At 44.9% G+C, this 23,899-nt stretch overlaps 1 protein-coding gene across 1 annotated transcript in view; it reads left to right on the top strand.

Moving 5' to 3' along the window:
• Nucleotides 1–19,038, top strand: part of faxcb (failed axon connections homolog, metaxin like GST domain containing b) — a 76,372-nt gene extending 57,334 nt beyond the window's left edge. The window contains exons 5-6 of the mRNA XM_073055748.1: nt 7,501–7,617; nt 16,092–19,038. Coding sequence (XP_072911849.1) covers nt 7,501–7,617; nt 16,092–16,390 — 416 coding nt within the window. The 3' untranslated portion in view covers nt 16,391–19,038. The remainder of the gene's footprint in view (nt 1–7,500; nt 7,618–16,091) is intronic.
• The last annotated feature ends 4,861 nt before the right edge of the window (nt 19,039–23,899 follow it).

The following is a 23,899-nucleotide window of genomic DNA, read 5'->3' as shown; positions in this document are numbered from 1 at the left end:
CTTTGACCAATATTAGTTTGTTTTCAGGTAGATGTGAAAGATATAAGAGATTCAAGATTCAGGATTGTTTCATGTCATTTCCAGTGTAAAGGAGAGCAAACTAATTGTTTCTCTGGATTCAATGCAGCATATACAAACACAATAAGATAAAGAATAAACACAATAAATATAAATATATAAGATAGCTTATGTACATTGAATGTATGTACAGTAAAGAAAGTGACCTAGGCACAGGAGTGTCTGTACATAAAGTGACTCTGACAGGAAATGATAAAGTAGTGGTGGTTGGGGGTGTGGAGGGGTAGGTTAGTGGGTGGAGGTGTTGATCAGCCTTACTCCTTGTGGAAAGTAACAGTTTTTGAGTCTGGGGGTCCTGGTGTGGATGCTATGTAGCCTCCTCTCTGATGGGAGTGGGAGAAACAGTCCATGGGCTGGGTGGGGTGGGATCCTTCACGATGCTACTGGCCCTTTTCCAGCACCTTTACACACACACACACACACACACACAAACACTTATATATATATATATATATATATATATATATATATATATATATATATATGTATATATATGTCATTGATAAAGATTTGCTTGTGGTAACGCCTTTGAGACTCTTTGGTAGGAGTTCTATAAATGCAATTAGAGCAGTACAGTACAGAAACCGGCCCTTTGGCCCATCTAGTCCATGCCAAACTATTATTCCACCTAGTCCCATTGAGTAGCACATGAAACTCCACCCCCTTCCCATCCAAGTTCTTATTCAAATTTCTGCTAAATGTTGAAATTGAACCTGAATCCACCACTTGTTCCAGACTCTCACCACCATCTTGTGAAGAAGCTCCCCCTCAAGATCCACTTCAATATTTCACCTTCCACTCTTAGTCTATGCCCTTTAGTTCTTGATGGTCATTGTGTGTCCCTATCTATAGATGCTCTTCTGTTTCTACATCTTGTCTACCGACCGGTCTCCACATCTCCCAATAATGCATTAGTGAGTGATTTGGCATTACCTGCTTGTGGGTTGTGAATGGGTCTTTTGGAAGACCTTTAATGCACTGCCTTTTGAAGATGGTGAGGAGGGTAGTGCCTGTGATAGAGCTTTCTGAGTCTACACCTCTCTGCGGCTCCTTGCGGACCTGAGCATTGGAGACTCCACACCAGGTTGTGATGTAACCAGAGTGTACAGTCAGCCCTCCTTATCCGCGGGGGATTCGTTCCGAGACCCCCCGCCGATACCAAAAAATGCAGATGCTCAAGTCCCGTATTTAACCTGTCTCAGTGCGGTGGTCTTTAGGACCCAGTGGAAACCCGGACTTTATTTCATATGCTCAGTGTGGTGGACATTAGGACCCAGTGGAAACCCGGACTTTATTTAACCTGTCTCAGTGTGGTGGACATTAGGACCCAGTGGAAACCCGGACTTTATTTAACCTGTCTCAGTGTGGTGGACATTAGGACCCAGTGGAAACCCGGACTTTATTTAACCTGTCTCAGTGTGGTGGACATTAGGACCCAGTGGAAACCCGGACTTTATTTAACCTGTCTCAGTGCGGTGGTCTTTAGGACGCAGTGGAAACCCGGACTTTATTTAACCTGTCTCAGTGCGGTGGACATTAGGACCCAGTGGAAACCCGGACTTTATTTAACATGCTCAGTGCGGTGGACATTAGGACCCAGTGGAAACCCGGACTTTATTTAACCTGTCTCAGTGCGGTGGACATTAGGACCCAGTGGAAACCCGGACTTTATTTAACCTGTCTCAGTGCGGTGGACATTAGGACCCAGTGGAAACCCGGACTTTATTTAACCTGTCTCAGTGCGGTGGACATTAGGACCCAGTGGAAACCCGGACTTTATTTAACCTGTCTCAGTGCGGTGGACATTAGGACCCAGTGGAAACCCGGACATTATTTAACCTGTCTCAGTGCGGTGGACATTAGGACCCAGTGGAAACCCGGACTTTATTTAACCTGTCTCAGTGCGGTGGACATTAGGACCCAGTGGAAACCCGGACTTTATTTAACCTGTCTCAGTGCGGTGGACATTAGGACCCAGTGGAAACCCGGACTTTATTTAACCTGTCTCAGTGAGGTGGACATTAGGACCCAGTGGAAACCCGGACTTTATTTAACCTGTCTCAGTGCGGTGGACATTAGGACCCAGTGGAAACCCGGACTTTATTTAACATGCTCAGTGCGGTGGACATTAGGACCCAGTGGAAACCCGGACTTTATTTAACCTGTCTCAGTGAGGTGGACATTAGGACCCAGTGGAAACCCGGACTTTATTTAACATGCTCAGTGCGGTGGACATTAGGACCCAGTGGAAACCCGGACTTTATTTAACATGCTCAGTGCGGTGGACATTAGGACCCAGTGGAAACCCGGACTTTATTTAACATGCTCAGTGCGGTGGTCTTTAGGACCCAGTGGAAACCCGGACTTTATTTAACCTGTCTCAGTGCGGTGGTCTTTAGGACCCAGTGGAAACCCGGACTTTATTTAACCTGTCTCAGTGCGGTGGACATTAGGACCCAGTGGAAACCTGGACTTTATTTAACCTGTCTCAGTGTGGTGGACATTAGGACCTGGCGGTGCAGCTCTGAATCCGCAGTGTTTCTGTTCACGAAAATAATTACGATCCCGATTGAAAATAAGGTGGAAGTAATAAAGCGATCGGAAAGAGGTGAAACGCCATCGGTCTTTGGAAAAGCGTTAGGCTACAGTTGGTCAACAATCGGAACAATTTTAATGGAGCATGTGAAAGGCCCTGCCCCGATGAAAGCTACAATTATTACTCAGCAATGCAGTGGTTAAATTATTGAAATACGTATGTTTCTTAAGTGTTTTATATGCATAGAAAGGTAAAATATGTACTATATACTAAGAAAAACATCTACTAGCTGACATTAAATAATACCGGATGTACCTGTTCCGACTTCAAATCCGACTTAAAGACGGACTCGGGAATGGAACTCATTCATAACCCGGGGTCAGCCTGTACTTTAAAGTCATTTCTAGATTACTTATAATACTGAATACAATGTAAATGCTATGTAAATAGTTGTTATAATGTATTGTTTAGGGAATAATGATGAGAAAAAATAGTCTGTACATGCTCAAGCAGCGAGTGCTGGAGAGAGAACTTCCGGGTTTTCCCGATCCGCAGTCGGTTGAATCCACGGATAAGGAGGGCCGACTGTAATATAGAGATTTCCAAGAGTCTTTGGTGACATACTCAGACGTGCCTTCTTCATGATTGCATCAACATGCTGGGCCCAGGATGGATCCTCCGAGATGCTGTCACCCAGGAACTTGAAGCTGCTCACCCATTCCACCGTTGACCCCTCAATGAGGACAGGTGTGTGTTCTCCAGACGTCCCCTTCCTGAAGCTCCTTGGTTCTCCTGACTATCTCAGCCGACCTATCTCATTCCTGTATGCCTCCTCATCATCACCTGAGGTTTTGCTCAGAACAGTGGTGTCTTCGGTGAACTTATAAATGGCCTTTGAGCTGTGCTTAGCCACGCATGTACAGTGGATTTCAGTTCATCGGGCCGTCGGTTAATCGGGGCAACCACTTACTTGGGACACTCTAAAAGAACAAAAACTAATCAAGAACATGGACGGGATTCCCTTAATTTATTTGGGATGCTACGCTGCTTAATTGCGGCAGGAGACTGTTACCAAACAGTCTCAGACTAGCGTCAGTCACGTGTGCTTTGTGAGGCTGTCGGACACAACATTGTACGAGGGGTGACTGATAAGTTTGTGGCCTAAGGTAGAAAGAGTCAGTTTTAGAAAACCTAGCACATTTATTTTTCAACATAGTCCCCTCCTACATGTACACACTTAGTCCAGCGGTCGTGGAGCATACAGATCCTTCTTTGTAGAAGTGGTCCATAGCAGAGGTGATTGATAAGTTCGTGGCCTAAGGTAGAAGGAGGTGAGTTATTAACTTCAAACTTCCTGCATTTTCACTCAAAGAGTTGACCTGCACGTGCAAGTAACAAGAGAGTCTTGGACCTCCTGGTGGTCCATAGCACGGGTGATTGATAAGTTCGTGGCCTAAGGTAGAAGGAGATGAGTTATACAGTTCTCGTTACATGCACATGCAGTTCAACTCTGAGTGAAAATGCAGAAAGTTTGAAGTTAATAACTCATCTCCTTCTAACTTAGGACATGAACTTATCAATCACCCCTGCTGTGGCCCACTTCTAGAGACTTCTACAACGAAGGGATCCGTATGCTCCATGACCGCTGGACTAAGTGTGTAAATGTAGGAAAAATAAATGTGCTAGGTTTTCTAAATTTGACTCCTTCTACCTTAGGCCACGAGCTTATCAATCACCCCTCGTACTCTGAGCGAACAGTTTTTAAATAGTGCCAGTTGTGTGTGTTTGTGTTCAAAAAGCAGTGATTTTTGTCACTGACAGCTGGTGTGAAATAAGCAGTGAGACAATTCAGAACTGTTTTGCTCACTGCAGTTTCAAGCATTCAGGCTTGCAGATGCCAGAAACGGTTTGGAGTGAAATGAAATGATTTCACTACTTCAACAAGTTAGGAACTATGAAGAATTTGAAGGTACAGGCATCCCCCGTTTTTCGAACGTTCACTTTACGTCAACTCGCTGTTACGAAAGACCTACATTAGTTACCTGTTTTTGCTAACAGAAGGTGTTTTCACTGTTACGAAGAAAGGCAGCGTGTGAAACAAGGCAGCGAAGCTCCTCCCCCGGAACCGCATTCAGCCGCCATTGCTTAAACACGTGCCTGTGAGCATCTGTGCTTTATGTCCATTTATTTTGCATCCGTTAGCAAGATGAGTTCTAAGGTACCTGTATCGGAAAAGCCTAAAAGAGCTCGTAAGGGTGTTACACTCAATGTAAAACTAGACATAATTAAGCGTTTCGATCATGGTGAACGAAGTAAGGACATTGTCCACGCGTTGAATTTGCCTGCATTCACCATTCGCACTACTTACACGCAGAGAGAAAGAATTTTGAAAGCTGCCAATGTTACTGTTGGTTCTGCTTGTAGCAAAGTGGTCTCTCTTAGTCGGCATCCAATAATGGATAAAATGGAAAGTCTATTGCTTGAGTGGACTGATGGGTGTACAAAGCGTGGTGTTCCGTTAAGTTATCTTGTTCTTAAGGAGAAATCAGTCAGTTTTCTTAATAAGCTGAAACAGAAAGCACTGGACGATGGTGATGAAAGTGTTGCGAAAGTGGAATTTAAAGGTAGTCATGGGTGGTTTGATCGGTTTCTGAGGCGAGGGCAGCTTCATAGTTTAACGTTTACTGGAGAGAGTGCTTCGGCTGATAGTGAAGCTGCCGAAAAGGTCCCAGCAGAACTGAAGAAAATAATTACAGAAGATGGTGATTCATATAAGCAAGTGTTTAACTGTGACGAAACTGCAATTTATTGGAAAAAATTGCCGAGCAAGACATTTATTTCGATAGAAGAAAAGCAGGCTAAGGGACACAAGGCATCGAAGGACAGGTTCACCCTAATGCCTATTATTAACGCCACTGGTGATGCTGGCCTTAAGCCTCTACTGGTATACCATTCGGAAAATCCGAGGGCACGTAAAGGCGTTGATAAGAAAACACTTCCCGTTGTGTTCCGTTCACATCCAAGTGGTTGGAATACTCAAGTGCTTTTATCTGAGTACATGAGTGGATACGTTAGTCCTTTTGTTGAAAAATACTGTAGAGAAAATAACCTTGATAATACGTGTCTTGTGATTGTCGATAATTGTGCCGATCATCCACCAGGCATTACCGAGTATGGCGGTAACATTCGTGTTGCGTTCTTACCACCGAATACGACATGGTTGCTGCAGCCGTGTGACCACGGCCTAACAGCCACAATCAAGGCTTACTATACGCAAAACGTGATGTGTTTTATTGTAAGTGCCATTGACAGAGAGGGCAACTCCGAAACATCTTTGCGAGAGATCGGGAAAGAGTACAATATAAAATTGGCAATCGCCAACATTGGAGATGCTCTCCATAGGCTAACAGTCTCGATGAGAAATGGCGTTCGGAGGAAACTATGTCCCGAAGCAGTGAACGATCTTAAAGGCTTCGGACCATCAACACTATATACGGCAATAGTGAGTTTGGCTAAGGAGGCTGGGTTTGTGGAAGTTGACGAAGATGATGTTAAAGAGGTTTTGGCTTCCCATGACCAAGAACTGACAGATGAAGAGCTGATGCAATTGCAGAGGAAAGGATAACAATCGAAACCGAACGCAGTAGTGAACGGCCCGAAAGTGAGGATGTCCAGGAACTGAATGTGAAGCAATTGCGTGAGATTTTCGCTGCGATTGACAACGCTGCAATGATTGCAGAAAAGTATTTCTACTTCATATAGGCTGTGTATTTATCAGATCATTCCTGCTTTTAGTATATGTTACTGTTATTTTAGGTTTCATGTGTTATTTGTCATGATTTGGTAGGTTATTTTTTTGGGTCTGCGAACGCTCACAGATTTTTCCCATATAACTAAATGGCAATTGCTTCTTCACTTTACGCCATCCCGGCTTACGACCCGTTTCATGGGAACACTCTACCTTCGGCTAGTGGGGGAAAGCTGTGTTGACGATCATCTTGAATGTTACAATGAAACTGAAGATTTGGAGGATGCAATCATTGACAGTTTGTATGAAAGCAGTCGATTATCTGCATTGGGTTAAAATCTGCACTGATTTTGTTAATTTACTGTCAAAAGGATGTGACGTGGACGAATTCCTTCGACAATAAGTATTAGGAACAAATACACAGTTTTATAGTACTGCAGTACTATTGGCAGTGTTCTAATGTCTTCTGTATTTCATTTGAATACATAGTGTGTTACTCAGTTTGTCTTTTCTATACCTTTTTAACTACTTTCATGAAACTTTGACTAATTGGGGCTGCCACTTAATTGGGCCAAAATGTACTGGACCTGATCGATGTTTCCCAGTTGACGGGAATCCACTGTCAGGAATTTGCTGCGTCATGTTGGCATGACATGCAACAGAATACTACGTCCAATAACGATAAGAATAAAGAATTCTATAACAGTAAAGTTAGAGGTTAAAGTACAGGTGTGGCATAGCCGTACATAGATACAACCATGCTTTTGCAATGTGACGGCATTATAAAAAGCGGTGACAGTGCACTGCAGTGATTGAGGGTGGGAGGGCTGTTGACCAAGTTAACTCCCTGGGGGGAAGAACTATTTAAAATGGCGTGACGTTTTTGTTTGAAAAGCATTTTCCAGAAGGGAGCTTTTGGAAAAGGCGGTTTGCCGGGCCGAGCGGAGCACGCATCCCTGCCGAGTGCTTGTGTGGACTGTGTTACGTTAGCAACGGGCAGACAGATCGAAGTCGATAGTACAATCTGAAAATGCTGGAGATCCTCAGCAGGTGACAACTGTGGAGGGGTTAATGTTGAACGTTGCAGGTTGGGACCCTCCCACCAGGAAGCTAAAGTGATTTTGTTCGATGTTTCTAGGCGATAAGAAGTACTTCATGGGCCCTAGGCTGTCTACAGTTGATGCGGCTGTGTTTGGGCAATTGGCTCAGGCAATGTGGACTCTGCCTGGAACCAGACCAGAGAGGCTGATCAGAGGTGAGAAGTATTGAGATTTAGATTCGGGTCTATTTATCACATGTACATCAAAACATATCATGAAATGCATCATCTGAACTAACAGCCAACACACCCAAGGTAACAGCAAGTTCAAAGTACATTCATACTCTACCCCGAGATTTATTTTCTTGTGGGCATTCACAGTGAGTACAACGAGCAACAGTAGAGTCAATGGGAGACAGCAGACAACAAGACAGGCCAACAGCTAATGTGCAAAAGACGATAAACTGAAAAGAAAAGCATAATAATAATAAATAAATAAATAAGCAATAAATATCAGACGAAGATTCCTTGAAAATGTCCATACGTCGTGGGAACTGGGCTCTGTGAAGTTGAGTGGAGTTATCCCCTCCGGCTCAAGAGCCTGATGTTCGAGGGGTAATAACAGTTGTAAAAGTCCCCCCCACACCTACCGATGCTGACCCAGCATATGCCTGTAACGTTCAGCGGAACAACACAAGCAACGAGGACCACCACATTAACAAAAGAAAAACAAGACAAGGGAGTCAGCTTCGGGATAAAAATCAGAAAACAACTGTAGCTAATGTTATAGCTGAAAAAGCTTATAGATTGTACAGGGTTGACTGGTTGGAACAAAGCATTGATCCCTGTGCTACCCCTATGATCTTAGCCTGCCAACCTGAAAAAGTCTCTTTGTTGGTACAAAATCTGTGAAATGATTCTCAATTCATGTAATAGCGACGTGACGTTCCTCTGGTCTACTTACCTTGTTCACCAGCCTCCCTTCTCATTGAAAACTTTCTGAGGATCCAAATCCCCTCATTGGCTCAAAACATAGAACACAGAACAGTACGGCACAGGAACAGGCCCGTTCGCCCACAATGTGGTGCAAACCAAATCAATTGGCCAACTAAACGAGTCACCTCTGACTACACAATGTCCACGTCCTTCCATTTCCCTCACGTTTATACACCTATTTAAATGCCTCTCAAAAGCCTCTTATGTTCCTACCTCTACTACCACCCCAGGCAGTGCACTCCAGACACCCTCCACTCCCTGTGTAAAAAAACTTGCCCCTCACATCTCCTTTGAAGTTACTCCCTCTCATCTTAAATGCACGCACTCTTGTATGAGACATTTCAAACCTAGGGTAAAGTTAGTGTCTGCCTACTCTATCTACACCTCTCATAGATCTCTGTCAGATCTCCTCTCACCCGCCACTGCTCCAAAATAAACATAGAAACATAGAAAACCTACAGCACAATACAGGCCCTTCAGCCCACAAAGTTGTGCTGAACATGTCCCTACCTTAGAAATTACTGGGCTTACGCATAGCCCTCTATTTTTCCGAGCTCCATGTACCTGTCCAGGAGTCTCTTAAAAGACCCTATCGTATCCAGCTCCACCACCGTTGCTGGCAGCCCATTCCACGCACTCACCACTCTGAGTAAAAAACTTACCCCTGACATCTCCTCTGTACCTGCTTCCAAGCACCTTAAAACTATGCCCTCTTGTGCTAGCCATTTCAGCCCTGGGGAAAAGCCTCTGACTATTCACACGATCAATGCCTCTCATTATCTTGTACTCCTCTATCAAGTCACCTCTCATCTTCCGTCACTCCAAGGAGAAAAGGCCGAGTTCACTCAACCTGTTCTCAGAAGGCATGCTCCCCAATCCAGGCAACATCCTTGTAAATCTCCTCTGCACCCTTTCTATGGTTTCCACATCCTTCCTGTAGTGAGGTGACCAGAACTGAGCACAGTACTCCAAGTGGGGTCTGACTAGGGTCCTATATAGCTGCAGCACTAACTCTCAGCTCCCAAACTCAATCCCGCAGTTGATGAAAGCTAATGCACCGTGTACTTTCTTAACCACAGATTCAACTTGCACAGCAGCCTTGGGTGTCCTGAGTGTCCTATGGACTCAGACCCCAAGATCCCTCTGATCCTCCACACTGACATGAGTCTTACCATTAATACTATATTCTGTCATCATATTTCACCTACCAAAATGAACCACCTCACACTTACCTGGGTTGAACTCCATCTGCCACTTCTCAGCCCAGTTTTACATCCTATCAATGTCCCGCTGTAACCTCTGATAGCCCTCCACACTATCCACAACACCCCTAACCTTTGTGTCATCAGCAAACTTACTAACCCATCCCTTTACTTCCTCAAACAGATTATATATAAAAATCACAAAGAGTAGGTGTCCCAGAACAGATCCCTGAGGCACACCACTGGTCACCGACCTCCATACAGAATATGACCCGTCTACAACCAGTTTTGCAAAATTGAAGCTAAAGTGTGAGGAAATCCTGGTTGACTATAAATTTAGAAAGGTACAGCACAGCTGTGCCTTTAGCCCACGACGTTGTGCCGACCTTTGAACCAAGATTGATCTCACCCATCCCTCCCACATAACCCTCCATTTTTCCTCCATCCATGAGCCTACCTTTTAGGCCCTCCATTGGCTGGGGTCAACCTTGGAGTTTGCATCCCAGCTGTCTACGTGATCCGCAAGCCAGGGCAGTATGATATGGAGAGCAGGCTCCCCCTCTCCACACAACTGATGAATCCAAAAGAACGGCAGAGGCTGGTACAGTTTGGCACCAGCGGCGGCACAGGAGTCGCCAGTCAGCGTTGAATTCAACGCAGGGACTCCAGTTCTGGAATATCCCTCGGGGTTTGCCCCTGAACCCTCCCCCGTGAGAGGGTGTAGCCGTAAGGCAGCGGAGGTTTGAGATTAGAGCCACCACGGTAGAGTACCAGTGCAACACTGTTGGAGATAGGACTCCAATCCTGGCATGCTGTGTAAGGAACTTGTACAGTTTCCTTCCACTGTCCAAAGGTAGATTATTGTAACTTGTAGACTGGGGTATAGTCAGAGATTGCTGGGCAGCAAGGCTGGAAGGGCCCAAAAGGCCTATTCTGTGCCGTGTCTCTAGATAAATAAAGTACATCGATGAGTGACTGGTTTAACACACCTTTGCCCGTTCTCCTGTCAGCAGAAATTGTTCTGCAGGGTTGAGCAGCTAAGCCACGTGTGAAGGCCAGGAGCTAGACTTGGTTGTCAGAGACCATTTGAGACGCACACCATTGGGAGCATTTAATATTTAGTTGGAGCTCATCCCCACCACCCCAACCCTGACCCCCTAGGTATGAAAACTTGAAGAACCCTGCCCAAGAGTCTCTTAAATGTATCTAAAGCACCTGCCTCTACCACCATCCCTGGGCGCACGTTCCAGGCACTCACCACTCCCTGTGTAAAAATAACTACTCCTAATTTCTCCCTGTGTTTTCGTCCAATCACTTTAAGATATAGGAGCAGAAGTAGGCCCCTTGGCCCAATCAGGTCTGCTCTGCCATTTCATCATGGCTGATCCAGTTTTCCTCTCAGCCCCAGTCTCCTTCCTGAAGAAACTCAGCAGGTCAGTAGAAATGTCGACTGTACTCTTTTCCTAGATGCTGCCTGGCCTGCTGAGCATTTTGTGTGTGTTGCTCGAATATAGTCCCAGAGCCATCAATTGGACAAGCTGCTTAATCTTGGACTAATTTTTTGTGAACCTTCTTTGAACCCTCTCCAGTTTCAGCACATCTTTTCTTAAATAAGGGGCCCAAGACTGCTCACAATACTCCAAGTGAGGCCTCACCAGTGCTTTATAAAGTTTCTACATTATATCCGTGCTTTTATATTCTTGTCCTCTTGGAATGAATGCTAACATCTCATTTGCCTTTCTCGCCACAGACTTAACCTGCAAATTAACCTTCAGGGAATCCTGCACAAGGACTCTCAAGTCCCTTTGTGCCTCAGATTTTTGAATTTTCTCTCCGTTTAGAAAATAGGCAACTCTTTCATTTCTTCTATCAAAGCCCATGCCCATACACTTCCAAAATGTTGTGCTGTCTCGTATTAACCATTTCAGGCCTGAGAAGAAGTCTCTGACTTTCCACCCCATCAATGTCCCTAATCATCTTTTCAACTCTATCAAGTCACCTCTCATCCTCTTTCATTCCAAAGAAAACTTGCCTAGCTCGCTCAACCACTCAATGAAAATAACTTTAAACTCATACCAAAATTTCCTGAAACTCTTGCATCAAAAATGGACTGACACCAGGTTTCCACATAAATTTTTTAGAAACTTTGAGACTATTAATGTTTTCACTATATACTAGTTTATTTAATTTGCATTAAACAAACATCATAATTACAAGGAGACTTCTTCCCACTTGTACAGGAGACAATATTGTGTTGACGATACCATTTTAGAAGTGTCTTCCCCAGGCAGTTAATCTGATCCAATTAGCTCTCCCAATCCAACTACTTCAGTCACTCTTCGGCATTGTAAAGACTTCAAACAACTTTTTATAATGGTATTTACATTGTAAATACACAATATACTAGTATTTATGTACTTATGCACCTTTTATTCTACAAACGTTTGTATATCTGTACCTAAACCTCAATTTATTTGTATATAATTCTTTATTATCGATGAATTTTGTTTTTGCTACATGTCATGCCAACACACCACAGCAAATTCCTAATACATGTAAATATGTATGCTGAATAAAGTTGATCCTTGATCTTTGATCCAGGTTACCAGATTACATGCTGAAAAACAGAGCCCTCTAGTGCCAAAGACGAGTCACTGCCATTATTATCCAGTCCCTGAAATTCTCCATATCTCCACAAGGTGGTGCTTCAGCAAAATAGTTTGGCTTTTGCCGACGTGCTCCAAGGAACTCCCAAATCTCTTACAGTTTGATCAATAATGCTGAAATTACATGTCATTATACACATAGCTAAATTTGAAATGAAATGTTCAACAAGTTTCATGACATATGCCGGTATTCTTAAACCTGGTTCTGATTCTGATTGTGAAGTGCATTGTAAAACTGAAATACCTGAAAATAACCACATAATGACATAAGATGCACGGAATTAGAAGCAGGAATGTGATGTGACATGGAATGTGTTGTTTTGTGGCTATAACAAAGATAAATTATTGTAAATTACTAAATAAATAGTGAGGTAGTATTAAATAAAAACACAAAATGCTGGCAGAACTCAGCAGGCCAGACAGCATCTATGGGAGGAGGTAGTGACGATGTTTCGGGCCGAAACCCTTCATCAGGAGTGAAGTAACATGGGATGGTCGAGGGGGGATAAGAAGTGGGGGGAGGGATGAAGTAGAGAGCTGGAAAGTGATAGGCTTGAGGGAAATGGGCTAGGGGGAAGGTGGAGAATTATGGGAAATAAAAGGGAAAGAAAGGTAGGGCTGGGGGGAGATTATAGTGAGGGGGGAAAAAGAGAGAGAAAGAGAACCAGACTAAAATTATAGATAGGGATATAGATAGGGATATAGATAGGGAGGTAGTATTCATGGCTTCACAGACTGTTCAGAAATCTGATGGTTGAAGGGAAGAAGCTGTTCCTGAATCGTTGAGAGTAGGTCTTGAGGGATGTTTCTAAATTTATGTATTTATAATTTCTATTTATATAATATACAAATTAAAATAGGGTTTAGAAATTGTTAAAGAAGTTAAAAAACATTGTTAAGCTTATTTTATAAATCTCTGAAACCACGTCCAAAATGAACAAAGACTGGCAAACTACCAATGCATTTAGCTACACAAAGTTCAAACTAAATTTATTATTAAAGTACACATATGTCGCCATATACTACTTTGAGATTCAATGCAGCTAATGTTTATAAAGAACAAACACATAGGGTACCAGCAAGAGCTTCTGAATGCATATTTACTACCTGTGAAGGTGTTGGAAACTGAGTCAAACAGCCTTTGAAAGGGAACTAGAATGGCACAAAGGAAAATAATTGGTTTGTTTTTGGAAATGGAGCCGTATGCAGTGAATGAGCTGAATGGCTTTCTTTGATAATAATATGTTGATTCTAAGCATCATCTTCGCTTTAGCTCAAGTTCAAGTTTAATTGTCATTCAACCATCACATGTATACATCTAAATGAGTCACTGTTCCTCCGGGGTCAAGGTCAAAACACAAGTACATATAGCTACCCACAGCACATGTAATTATGATCCATCACATACGGTCACCAAATAATATCAACACAAGTCCGTGTGGCCTGTAGATTGATGGTGCATGGGGTAGTGAACTGGAGCCGTGTTTCTCTAAGAACAAGCACGCAGCAGTTTCTCATCTCATGCTGGATCAGCCACAGAGAAAGGCAATCCAGGGCACGACCATTGGAGAGTGGCACCGACAGGAGGGCCAACCTGAAACCCCGCCACGGTCCGGTGCTCTCCCTCACTACCTACTCCCCTTGGTGGCTGCAACAGGCAACACAATGGCACGAGAGCCCGCCCTGCCCAACGCAGCGCCACCAGTGAACTATCAAAACCAGACTTACAGTGTTTTGTATGACCAATGTCCAACAGAATCAGGTTTAATATCATATCACATGTCAGGAAATCTGTTCTCTTTATGTCAGTAGTACAATGCAAAACATAATAACCGAAAAATGTAAATTACAGTGGGTACATATATAGAAATAGTTCAATTACATAAGTATCGCAGAAGCAGAAATAAAAGAAGTAGTGAGGTAGTGTTCATGGGTTCAGTGTCCATTCAGAAATTTAATGGCAGAGGGGAAGCGTCTGTTCCTGAATCGCTGAGTGTGTGCCTTTAGCCTTCTGCACCTCCTTCCTGATGGTGGCAATGGAAACGGGGCATGACCTGGGTGCTGGGGTCCCCAATGATGGACACCGCCTTTCTGAGACTCTGCTGCTTGAAATGTCCTGGATACCATGGAGGCTGGTGCCCACGATGTGCTAAGTTTGCAGCTCTCTGCAGCATACTTTCATCCTGTTGCAGTTGTCCCCTCCCCACCCATACCAGTCAGAATGCCCTGCACGGTACGTCTGTAGAAATTTGCGAGTGTCTTTGGTGACATCCCAAACCTCTCCAAACTCCGGATGAAATACTGTTGCTGCCGTGCCTTCGTTGTAGCTGCATCAATGTGTTGGGCGCAGGGTAGCTCCTCAGGGACATTGAAACTGCTCACTCTTCCCACTTCAGATCCCGCTGTGAGGGCTGGTTATGTGATCCCTGGTCAGCAAATTTACAGATGGCATTTGAGCTGTGCCTAGCCACACAGTGATGGGTGTAGAGGGAGTAGAGCAGTGGGCTGAGCACACACCCCTGAGGTGAACCAGTGTTGATTGTTAGTGAAGTGGAAAAGTTATTTCCAAGCTGCACAGATCGTGGTCTTCCGGTTGGGAAGTTGAGGATCTAATTGCAGAGGGAGGTACAGAGGCCCCGGTTCTGGCGATTTTCAGTTAGAACTGTGGAAATGATTGTGTTTAATGCTGAGCTGTAGTCAGTAAGCAGCATCCTCACATAGGTATTGTCCAGGTGATCGAGGCCGCGTGAAGAGCCAATGAGATCTGCAGAAGGTGGGAAACTTGAAGTGCCAATGAGATCCAAGACCAAGATTTAAGACAATCAAAGTACCAAAGTCTGTAAGCCGTTTACAGCCTTGAGATTCACCTTGCAGGCAGTCACAAAACAAGCACCTACAGTAGAATTAACAAAATCCCCACACCATACATTAACGATAGACATGCATCCAATGTGCGAAAGAGAAAGAACAAATTGTTCACGCAAATCCAGAGTCCCCGAAAGTAAGTCCACAGCCACAGAGCCAGTTCAGCAGGACAGCCGGTCCAGGAGCCTGATGGCTGTAGGCCGCAGCCCCAGAGCCAGTTCAGCAGGACAGCCGGTCCAGGAGCCTGATGGCTGTAGGCCGCAGCCCCAGAGCCAGTTCAGCAGGACAGCCGGTCCAGGAGCCTGATGGCTGTAGGCCGCAGCCCCAGAGCCAGTTCAGCAGGACAGCCGGTCCAGGAGCCTGATGGCTGTAGGCCGCAGCCCCAGAGCCAGTTCAGCAGGACAGCCGGTCCAGGAGCCTGATGGCTGTAGGCCGCAGCCCCAGAGCCACGTTCAGTGCTGAGGCAAGTGAAGCCTCCCAGAGTGGTGAGCTGAACGCTGGTTTATCCTCTACCTTGAGCATCAGCACTTCTAATCTGGCTCGTTATCCACTCTCAGGCCCGGGCCCTGCCACCTCAGTCTGGCCCCCTGAGTCCGCTCCAGCAATGGCTGCTGCGGCTCTACCTGCATACTTGAGAGTCCAGTTCGCTGAATGTTTCAGGGTACCACAAGAACTCCAGGTTGTTTTTGTAGTATCCTGAATTATTTGCACCAGTAGTTGGACCTGGAACAGTCACTGCAACTGGCGCCCCACCATTCTACCGGAAGTCAAATGTTCTGCTGGCAATAGCAAGTAATTCCATTTTGGCAAATCTCCTCTGGAAACTTTTCAGAACCATGTGTTCTAGGCTGCTGTAAGCGGTCTGAATGACAATACTTGTTCTGGGTGAAACCAGGGTCTGTTTTGAATGCCGGGCTGGTGCGGAAAGCCGAGTAACACCTTTCTAAATCTTGTTTTACAGATGAGCTGGTCAATCTTGCTATGTACTGTGAGAGAATTAGGCGCAAGTTTTGGCCTGAATGGACGGAAGAAAGTGAAGATGCCTCATACAGTAACGAAGATGAAACTAGTGAGGACAGTTTGACTCCCACACCACTCCAAGACTTCAGTTTGTACTCGCGCACGGAAACGTTTGACGAAGAATTAACTGAGAACAGTGTTTCCTGTTCACAAACTCCAGACACCGATCAGACCGGCCACTCGCTGTTTGATTCAGATGTGGAAATGGAAGAGGACACAGATATCGAGCTGGTCAAATGAAACATGCTAAAGGGTCAACCCCGTCCCTTCTGCACTCAAAGCAGTCAAACCGATACATTCTGGAGGTGACTAGGAATCACCCAGTACAAGTATTGCCATTCAGACCAATGTCAAATCATCACCACTTACAGTAGCCTAGAACACAAGAGATTCTGTAGATGCTGGAAATCCAGAGAGGCACATGAACGCACAAAATGCTAGAGGAACTCAGCAGGTCAGGCAGCATCCGTAGAAAAGAATATGAAGGAGTGGTACTAAACTTTGACTCTTTATACTTCTTCATAAATGCTACCTGACCTGCTCAGTTCCTCCAGCGTTTTGTGTGTACTATATCCGATAATCTTGTCTTACAACAGTAAAGTCTACTCTTTTAAATGATAGGATGTACATGCTCGACGAGCAGAACCGTCATAATTGTCACTGTGTAGTAGCCCCATGTGCCTAATGCGTCTGGTTTTGATGCTGCGTCTCCATACAAAGTGCTCGCCCTTCGTTCCTTTTTGGCGTTTCCGAAGTTCCATGCCTCTGAGCGTACTCAGCGGTCACTTCATTAGGTACACCTGTATGTCCAGTTGATAATGCAAAGAACTCATCGGCCAACCATGTGGAAGCAACACCATGCACAGGGGCATGCAGACCAGAGGCTCAGGCCAGACATCCGAACGGGAAAGAAACGTGAGCTGTGTGACTTTGACCGTGGAATGATTGTTCGTGTCAGACGGGGTGTTCCGATCATCTCCGAAAATCCTGATCTCCTGGAGTTTTTGCGCACAACAGCCTCTAGAGTTTACAGAGAATGGTACAAAAACAGAGAGAAAAAAAGCAGACGGTGGGTGGCAGTTCTATTGGTGATGATACCTTTTCAATAAGAGAGGTCAGAGGAGAACGGCCAGACTGGTTCAAGCCGGTTGACAGGAAGGTGACAGTAACTCAGATAACCACACATTACCACAGCAGTGTGCAGAAGGGCATCTCTGAACGCACAACATGTCAAACCCTGAAGTGGACGGGCTGCAGCAGCAGAAGACCATGAACGTACACTCGGTGACCTCTTTATTAGGTAGAGGAAGTACTGAATAAGGTGGCCACTGAGTGCATGATAGATTATTTCAGTGACAAACTGTGGTTTGCCGCAGTGTGAATAGGGCATTTGCTGGGGCGACCCTTCGCTGGCCAGCTGTCTCCCAGGAGCTTCCCCGTGAAAGGCAGACCTCCAGTTACAGATATACAAATCTCAGTTCAACGAGGCAAAGATTTACGGTGTGCAAGGGCAGCAGCAGGTCTACTTAAATGATATCTGTACTTAACAACTATTTATGAATCGGTGGAAGAATATTACATGGAGGGTTCTTTCTTGGCACTTTAAACTTTTGTTGCTCTTACAGTGTGAACTGGTAAACATTGTGCTCTTGAACTTCCATTAGTAATTTGTTTGGACCTCTTTGTTATATCTTAGCTCTACCAAGTCATGACTTGGAGAGAATCGTTATTGAAGATATTTCGCCGCACTATCGGAGGATTTGTTTCCATTCAGTCTCTTGCAGTTGCCCTGATCAATTTGGGGTGGGACGGTAGCAAAGCACTGGTGACCCGCGTTCAGTTTCTGCCGCTGTCCCTAAGGAATTTGTACCTTCTCCCAGTCACTGCAGAGGTTTCCTCCGGCTGCTCTGGTTTCCTCCCACATTCCAAAGGCACACAGGTCAGTAGGTTAATTGGTCACATGGGTGTAATTGGACAGCATGGGCTCGCTGGGCCGAAGGGCCTGTTGTTGTGTTGTATCACAGAAATCAGACACAATACAAAGTAGTGCTTCCTGGGCAAAAAGTATACATTCCTGTTTTGCTCAGAAATGATGAGGAATTGTGAACATTTTTATTTTCGATATCCTACGGTGCAGAGAGTTTTGGAACCTTTCATTTTGACGGCCACCCTGAGCCACAGAAGTTACATTCAGTTTGATAACACATTGCACAGAAGCAACAGGAGCATTAGGAATACATTGCCACTTCCGTGAAAAACGCTAGGTGGTAAGTTGTTGTGGCCGACTTTATTCTATGTGTTCCATACACATACATCTGCATCCAGTGCCAGGTATGTCTGAAAGGTTATATGCACTTGCTTCACAGAGAGTACACACACACACAACATAATGCTTCCAGAGCAAAAATAATTCATTTCTATTTTTCTCAAAAACACAAAGTGGTAACTTGTTGTAAACATTTTTATTTTAAGTATCCCACGGCAGAGGGTGTTTTAGAACCAGTTATTTCCATGTGCAACCTAGGCCATAGAAGCTACATTCAGTTTTATAAGAAATTGCACATAAGTTATGCTAGTGTTACCAAAGCAAAGGCAGACATTGCCACTTTACTGAAAAATGCTATGTGGTAAGTTATTGTACACAACTTTATTTTACATGTTCTGTGGTCCTGATGACTGTACGTGCATTCGCCTGAGAGTACCAGGTAAGCCTGGAGAGTTATGTGCTATTGCTTCATAGAAATTGCAGACAATAATAAGTAATGCTTCCAAAGGAAAAAGAATTCATTTTTATTTTTCTCAAAAATACAAACTGGTGATTTATTGTAAACATTTTATTTTCAATATCCCATGGCAGAGAGTGTTTTGGAACTAGTTGTTTCCATGTGCAACCTAGGCCACAGAAGTTACATTCAGTTTTATAAGAAATTGCACAGAAGCGACAGTAGCATTACCAGAGCGATAGGAACACATTGCCGGTTTCCTGAAAAATGCTACGTGGCAAGTTGTTGTGACCAACTTTGTTTTATGCATTCCATGCTCCTGATGACTATACATGCATTTGCACGACAGTGCCGGTTAAGTCTGAAAAGTTATATACACTTGCTTCACAGAGAGCACACACACACACACACACACACACACACACACACACACACACACACACACACACACACACACACACACACACACACACACTCACTCACTCACTCACTCACTCACTCACTCACTCACTCACTCACTCACACACACACAATGTAATGCTTTCAGAGCAACAGGCATACATTTCTATTCTGCTCAAAGATACAAAGTGCTAACTTATTGTAAATATTTTTATTTTCAGTGTCCTATGAGTTAGAGTCATAGCCCAGGCCATAGAAGTTACATTTAGTTTTATAACAAATTGCACATAAGGTATACTAACATTACCAGAGCAATAGGCAGATATTGCCACTTCCCTGAAAAATACTGTGTGTGATTGTGTTGTGTGTGGGGTGTGTGTATGTATGTGTTGTTTGTGGTGTGTACATGTTTGTGTTGTGTGTGTGTTTTGCACATGTGTGTTGTGGTTTGCATATATTTGTGTGTGGGGTGTGTGTATGTATGTGTTGTTTGTGGTGTGTACATGTTTGTGTTGTGTGTGTGTTTTGCACATGTGTGTTGTGGTTTGCATATGTTTGTGTGTGGGGTGTGTGTATGTATGTGTTGTTTGTGGTGTGTGTGGTGGTTTGTGAATGTTGTGTGCCATGTGTGTGTGCTTATGTGTCTGCATTTTGTGTGAGGAATGTATGTATGTGTTGTCTGGTGTGTGTGTGTGTGTGTGTGTTTTGTATATGTTTTGTGTGTGTGTGTGTTGTGTAAGTGTATGTGTGTGCGTGTTGAGTCTGTGTGTGTTCTATGTAAGTATTGTGAGGGTGTTAATGTGTACTGTGTTGTGTGTGAGTGTAGTGTGTGTGTGTTATGAATTCTGTCTGTGCTGTGTATGTGTACAGTATGTGTATTATGTGTGTATGTTTTGTGTGTGAGTGTAGTCTCTGTGTTGTGAGGGTGTTATGTGTACTGTGTGTGTTATGTGTGAGTGTAGTGTGTCTGTTGAGTGTTATGAATTATGTCTGCATTGTGTGTGTATGTGTATGTTGTGTGCATGTTATGTCTATTGTGTGTTGTGTGTGTGTGTTATGTGTAATGCTCTGTGTATTTTGTTTTTTTTTGTGTGTAGTTGTCTGTGTTGTTCTGTGTATGTATGTGAAACCACTTTTTACTGGGGGTCTCTGGAAATGTGGTTTGTTAGCCCCTTGCTAACAGCCTCTGGACTCCACGGTGAAAATCCCACCCTTTCCAGGCTCTGTACGTCTAGGGACTTTGGTTCTGCCAAAGCCGTGAGGTTGGGATGTGTGGCCCACCCAAACCCCGGTTTGTGTGAATGCTGTGTGAGTTACTGCCCCCGGCAAGAAATAACAGATCGTACACTCTGCATACAATTATAAAGAAGTATGTTTATGAACATCAACTTAACCGAAGAGTTATTAAAGAAAAGAAAGAATAAAACAAAAGGGCCCATTAAACAGTCAACTGTGCACAAGTTGGAGCTCAGCTTGAACTTGTCCTTAACTCATGCGCTGGACCCTCGCCTGTGTGAAAACACACACCTTCCAAACGTCGCTCGAAATACATGTCAAACACACGGGTCTCCCATGGGAGTATTAGTTCTTCCTTCCTGAAGCCACTCATCTGCACAAAGCTCCTTGTGCAACATAGATGGCATCCTCCACCATCCTCCCTTCTGTCTTCTCCCAGCTCCACCATCCTGACTGGCTGACACCCCATTCCTAAGCTGAACAAGAAAGCCCCTTACCTCTGCTCAAACCTAAACAGGCTGAAAGCAGAACAGACTGCTAAGATGAAATACCTACAGCAATGCAGTAAAAATCTTAACCAGGCTGCTACATATGTGTGTTGTGTGTGCATTGTCTATGTGCTGTGTGTGTGTTGTGTGTCTTGTGCATGTGTTTGTGTTATATGTTTGTTGTTGTTTGTATTGTGTGGTGTGTGTGTTTTGTGTTTATGTTGTGTGTGAGTGTAGTGTGTGTGTTGTGAGGGTGTTATGTGTACTGTGTGTGTATGTGTGCTGTAGTGTGTGTGTTGTGTGCGTGAGCTGTTATGTGTGTTGTGTTGTCTGTAAGTCTGTTGTGAGGGTGTTACATATACTGTGTGTGTACTATTTGTGTTAATGTGCATGTGTGTTGTGAGTGTGTGTGCTGTGTGTTTGTGTGTTGTGTGTGTTTTAGTGTGGATGTTTTTTGTTTTGTATGTGTGTGCGTGTCTGTGTTCTTGTGTGTGTCTGTGTGTATGTGTTGTGTGTGTGGTATTTGAGCATGTGTGTTGTGTTTGTGTTTTGTGTACATGTGTGTTGTTGGTGTATTGTATGTGTGGGTGTGGGTGGGTGTGTGTGTGTATGTGTGGGTGTGTGTGTGGGTGTGTATGTGTGTGTGTGAGTGAGTGTGTGTGTGTGTGTGAGAGTGAGTGTGTGTGTGTGTGTGAGTGAGCGTGTGTGTGTGTGAGAGTGAGTGTGTGTGTGTGTGCGCGTGTGTGAGTGTGTGTGTGTGTGCGTGTGCGTGTGTGTGTGTGTGTGTGTGTGTGAGTGAGCGTGTGTGTGTGTGAGAGTGAGTGTGTGTGTGTGTGCGTGTGTGAGTGTGTGTGTGTGTGTGAGTGTGTGTGTGTGTGGTTGTGGTGTTCCAACCCCCAGACTCTTCCGAGACCAATGGCTAATGAGGGGGCAGATTTTTGCTTCAGGTAACTCAAAGCCTTCGAGAGACCCTGTCATGCCTTCAATGGAGGACAAGCCAGCTGCAGTCAACAGGACCACGGGAGTCCCAACACTCTCTAGTCGGAGCTATGCTGGAACTGGAGAGAAAGGGTCTCTAGTTCAGGAAAGAGGTGCCCAAGAATCCTGGTGCCTTAGCACGCAAGCCTGAGGGAACGAGTCACCAGGTCCTGCCTCAGGGAAAAGCTCCTAAACATAGATCCTTGGAGCCTAGTCCCAGGAGGACAAAGACTACTCCTGTTGCTGTCATCCGAGGAAATGGTTGACGATTTGGACTCTGATTTGGTCAGGTCTCTGGAGTCAGATAAGGACTCTGATTTGGACCCTGTGTCGGCAAAGGACTCTAGAGAATCTATGGAGGAGACTCTGAAGTCTGCTGAATTGCCCCCTACACCTAAGGAGTCATCCACAGAGGCACGCACCGAGGTAGATGCATCATCTAATCTGGTCGGAATTTCCTCCAGCTACAAGGATTTGTAGGAGGTCTTCGGCAGGGAAAGGCCTCGACTCTTCAACCACACTGGGCCTACGACTGTGCAATAGATCTTCTGCCTGTTACTTGCCCTCTACGGGATCAATTGTACATGCTCTCTGGCCTGGAGAGACGTGCTATGGAGGAGTACATAGAAGAGGCACTTGCTATGGGATCAATTTGACCCTCCACCTCACCAGCCAGCACACTCTTCTTCTTCGTACAGAAAAAGGATGGAAGCCTTCGGCCATGCATTGATTATAGATGACCAAGTCACACAATGGGCATAATGGTGGTCTCTTTTCTGAAACTGGTTCAGTTTTGTTCTGACCTATTGACTGGGGTCAAAGAATCAAAAAATTGGAAGCCTTGTCTCGTCAGTTTGATGAACCCAGAAAAGAGGAGCAGCCTACCACATTTTTGCCCCAAAACCAAGGCGGTAGTGCCAATTCGTTGGGGAATCAACGTGTTTGTACACAAAGCACCGGAGCCAGAGATTCCCACGAACGATCCTCCGGGTTTCCTGTCCGGTCCAAGGTTCTTCAATGGTGACAGGCACCTAGACTGACCACTCACCCAGGGGTCGCCAGAAGCCTGGGGTTTATTAGGAGGAGGTACTGGTGGCCTGGAATGGCTAAACAAGTCTGACAATATGTACAAGCATGCGAACTGAGTGCCTGGAGCGAGGAGACCTGCACCCAGCCTCAGGAGCTCCTGTTCCAGATAGACCATGGGCACATGCTTCCATGGACTTCGTCATGCATCTTCCACCTTTCACAGGGGAAGACCGTCAGCATGGCGATTGCGGATCGCTTCTCGAAAGCCTGTAAATTCATAGCATCGGACAAATCATTAACACATTGCCCGAGCGAGGGTGGTTAACAAATTGTCCAGGCCGAGTTGTCCAATCGGCAATGTGTACCGCTAGATGATAACTCCAGTTGTGACTCGTAAGGCAAAGAGGAAACTGGCCTCTATTAGTTGGGGCATTAAATAGAAGGACGTTGGTCAGACCTCAGCTGGAGAACTGCATGAACATCTGGTCACCAAACAACAGGGAGCGTTGTGGTAGCACTGGAGAAGGTGCAGGGGAGATTCAATAGGCTGTCACCTGGGTTGGGTCAGTTCAGATAAGAGGAGGGGTTGAAAAGGCTAGGGCTGGGTATCTGTAGGAGTGCCGCACCCATCCACGTGCAGGGGTTCGCCATTGTCCATAAACTCAACAGGGCCCCCCATGGGGAGTTTCAAGAGTAGTAAAAAATTTGGCTTCTGTAGCTTAAAAGAAGTAGCAAAATTGAAAGCCAAGCCTTTCTAAAACACTGGTCAGGCCACATCTGGAGTATCGTAAACAGCTTTCAGCCCCACATATGTAAAAGGAAGTGCTGGCTTTGCAGAAGGTCCAGAGGAGGTTTTCAAGAATCATCCTGGGAGTGAAAGGGTTAACGTACGAACA

This window comes from Hemitrygon akajei, chromosome 9, assembly GCF_048418815.1.
Source record: "Hemitrygon akajei chromosome 9, sHemAka1.3, whole genome shotgun sequence".
In the NCBI taxonomy this organism is placed as follows: domain Eukaryota; kingdom Metazoa; phylum Chordata; class Chondrichthyes; order Myliobatiformes; family Dasyatidae; genus Hemitrygon; species Hemitrygon akajei.
Note: the sequence above shows the minus strand (reverse complement) of the source record. Positions and strands in the feature narration are given on the sequence as shown.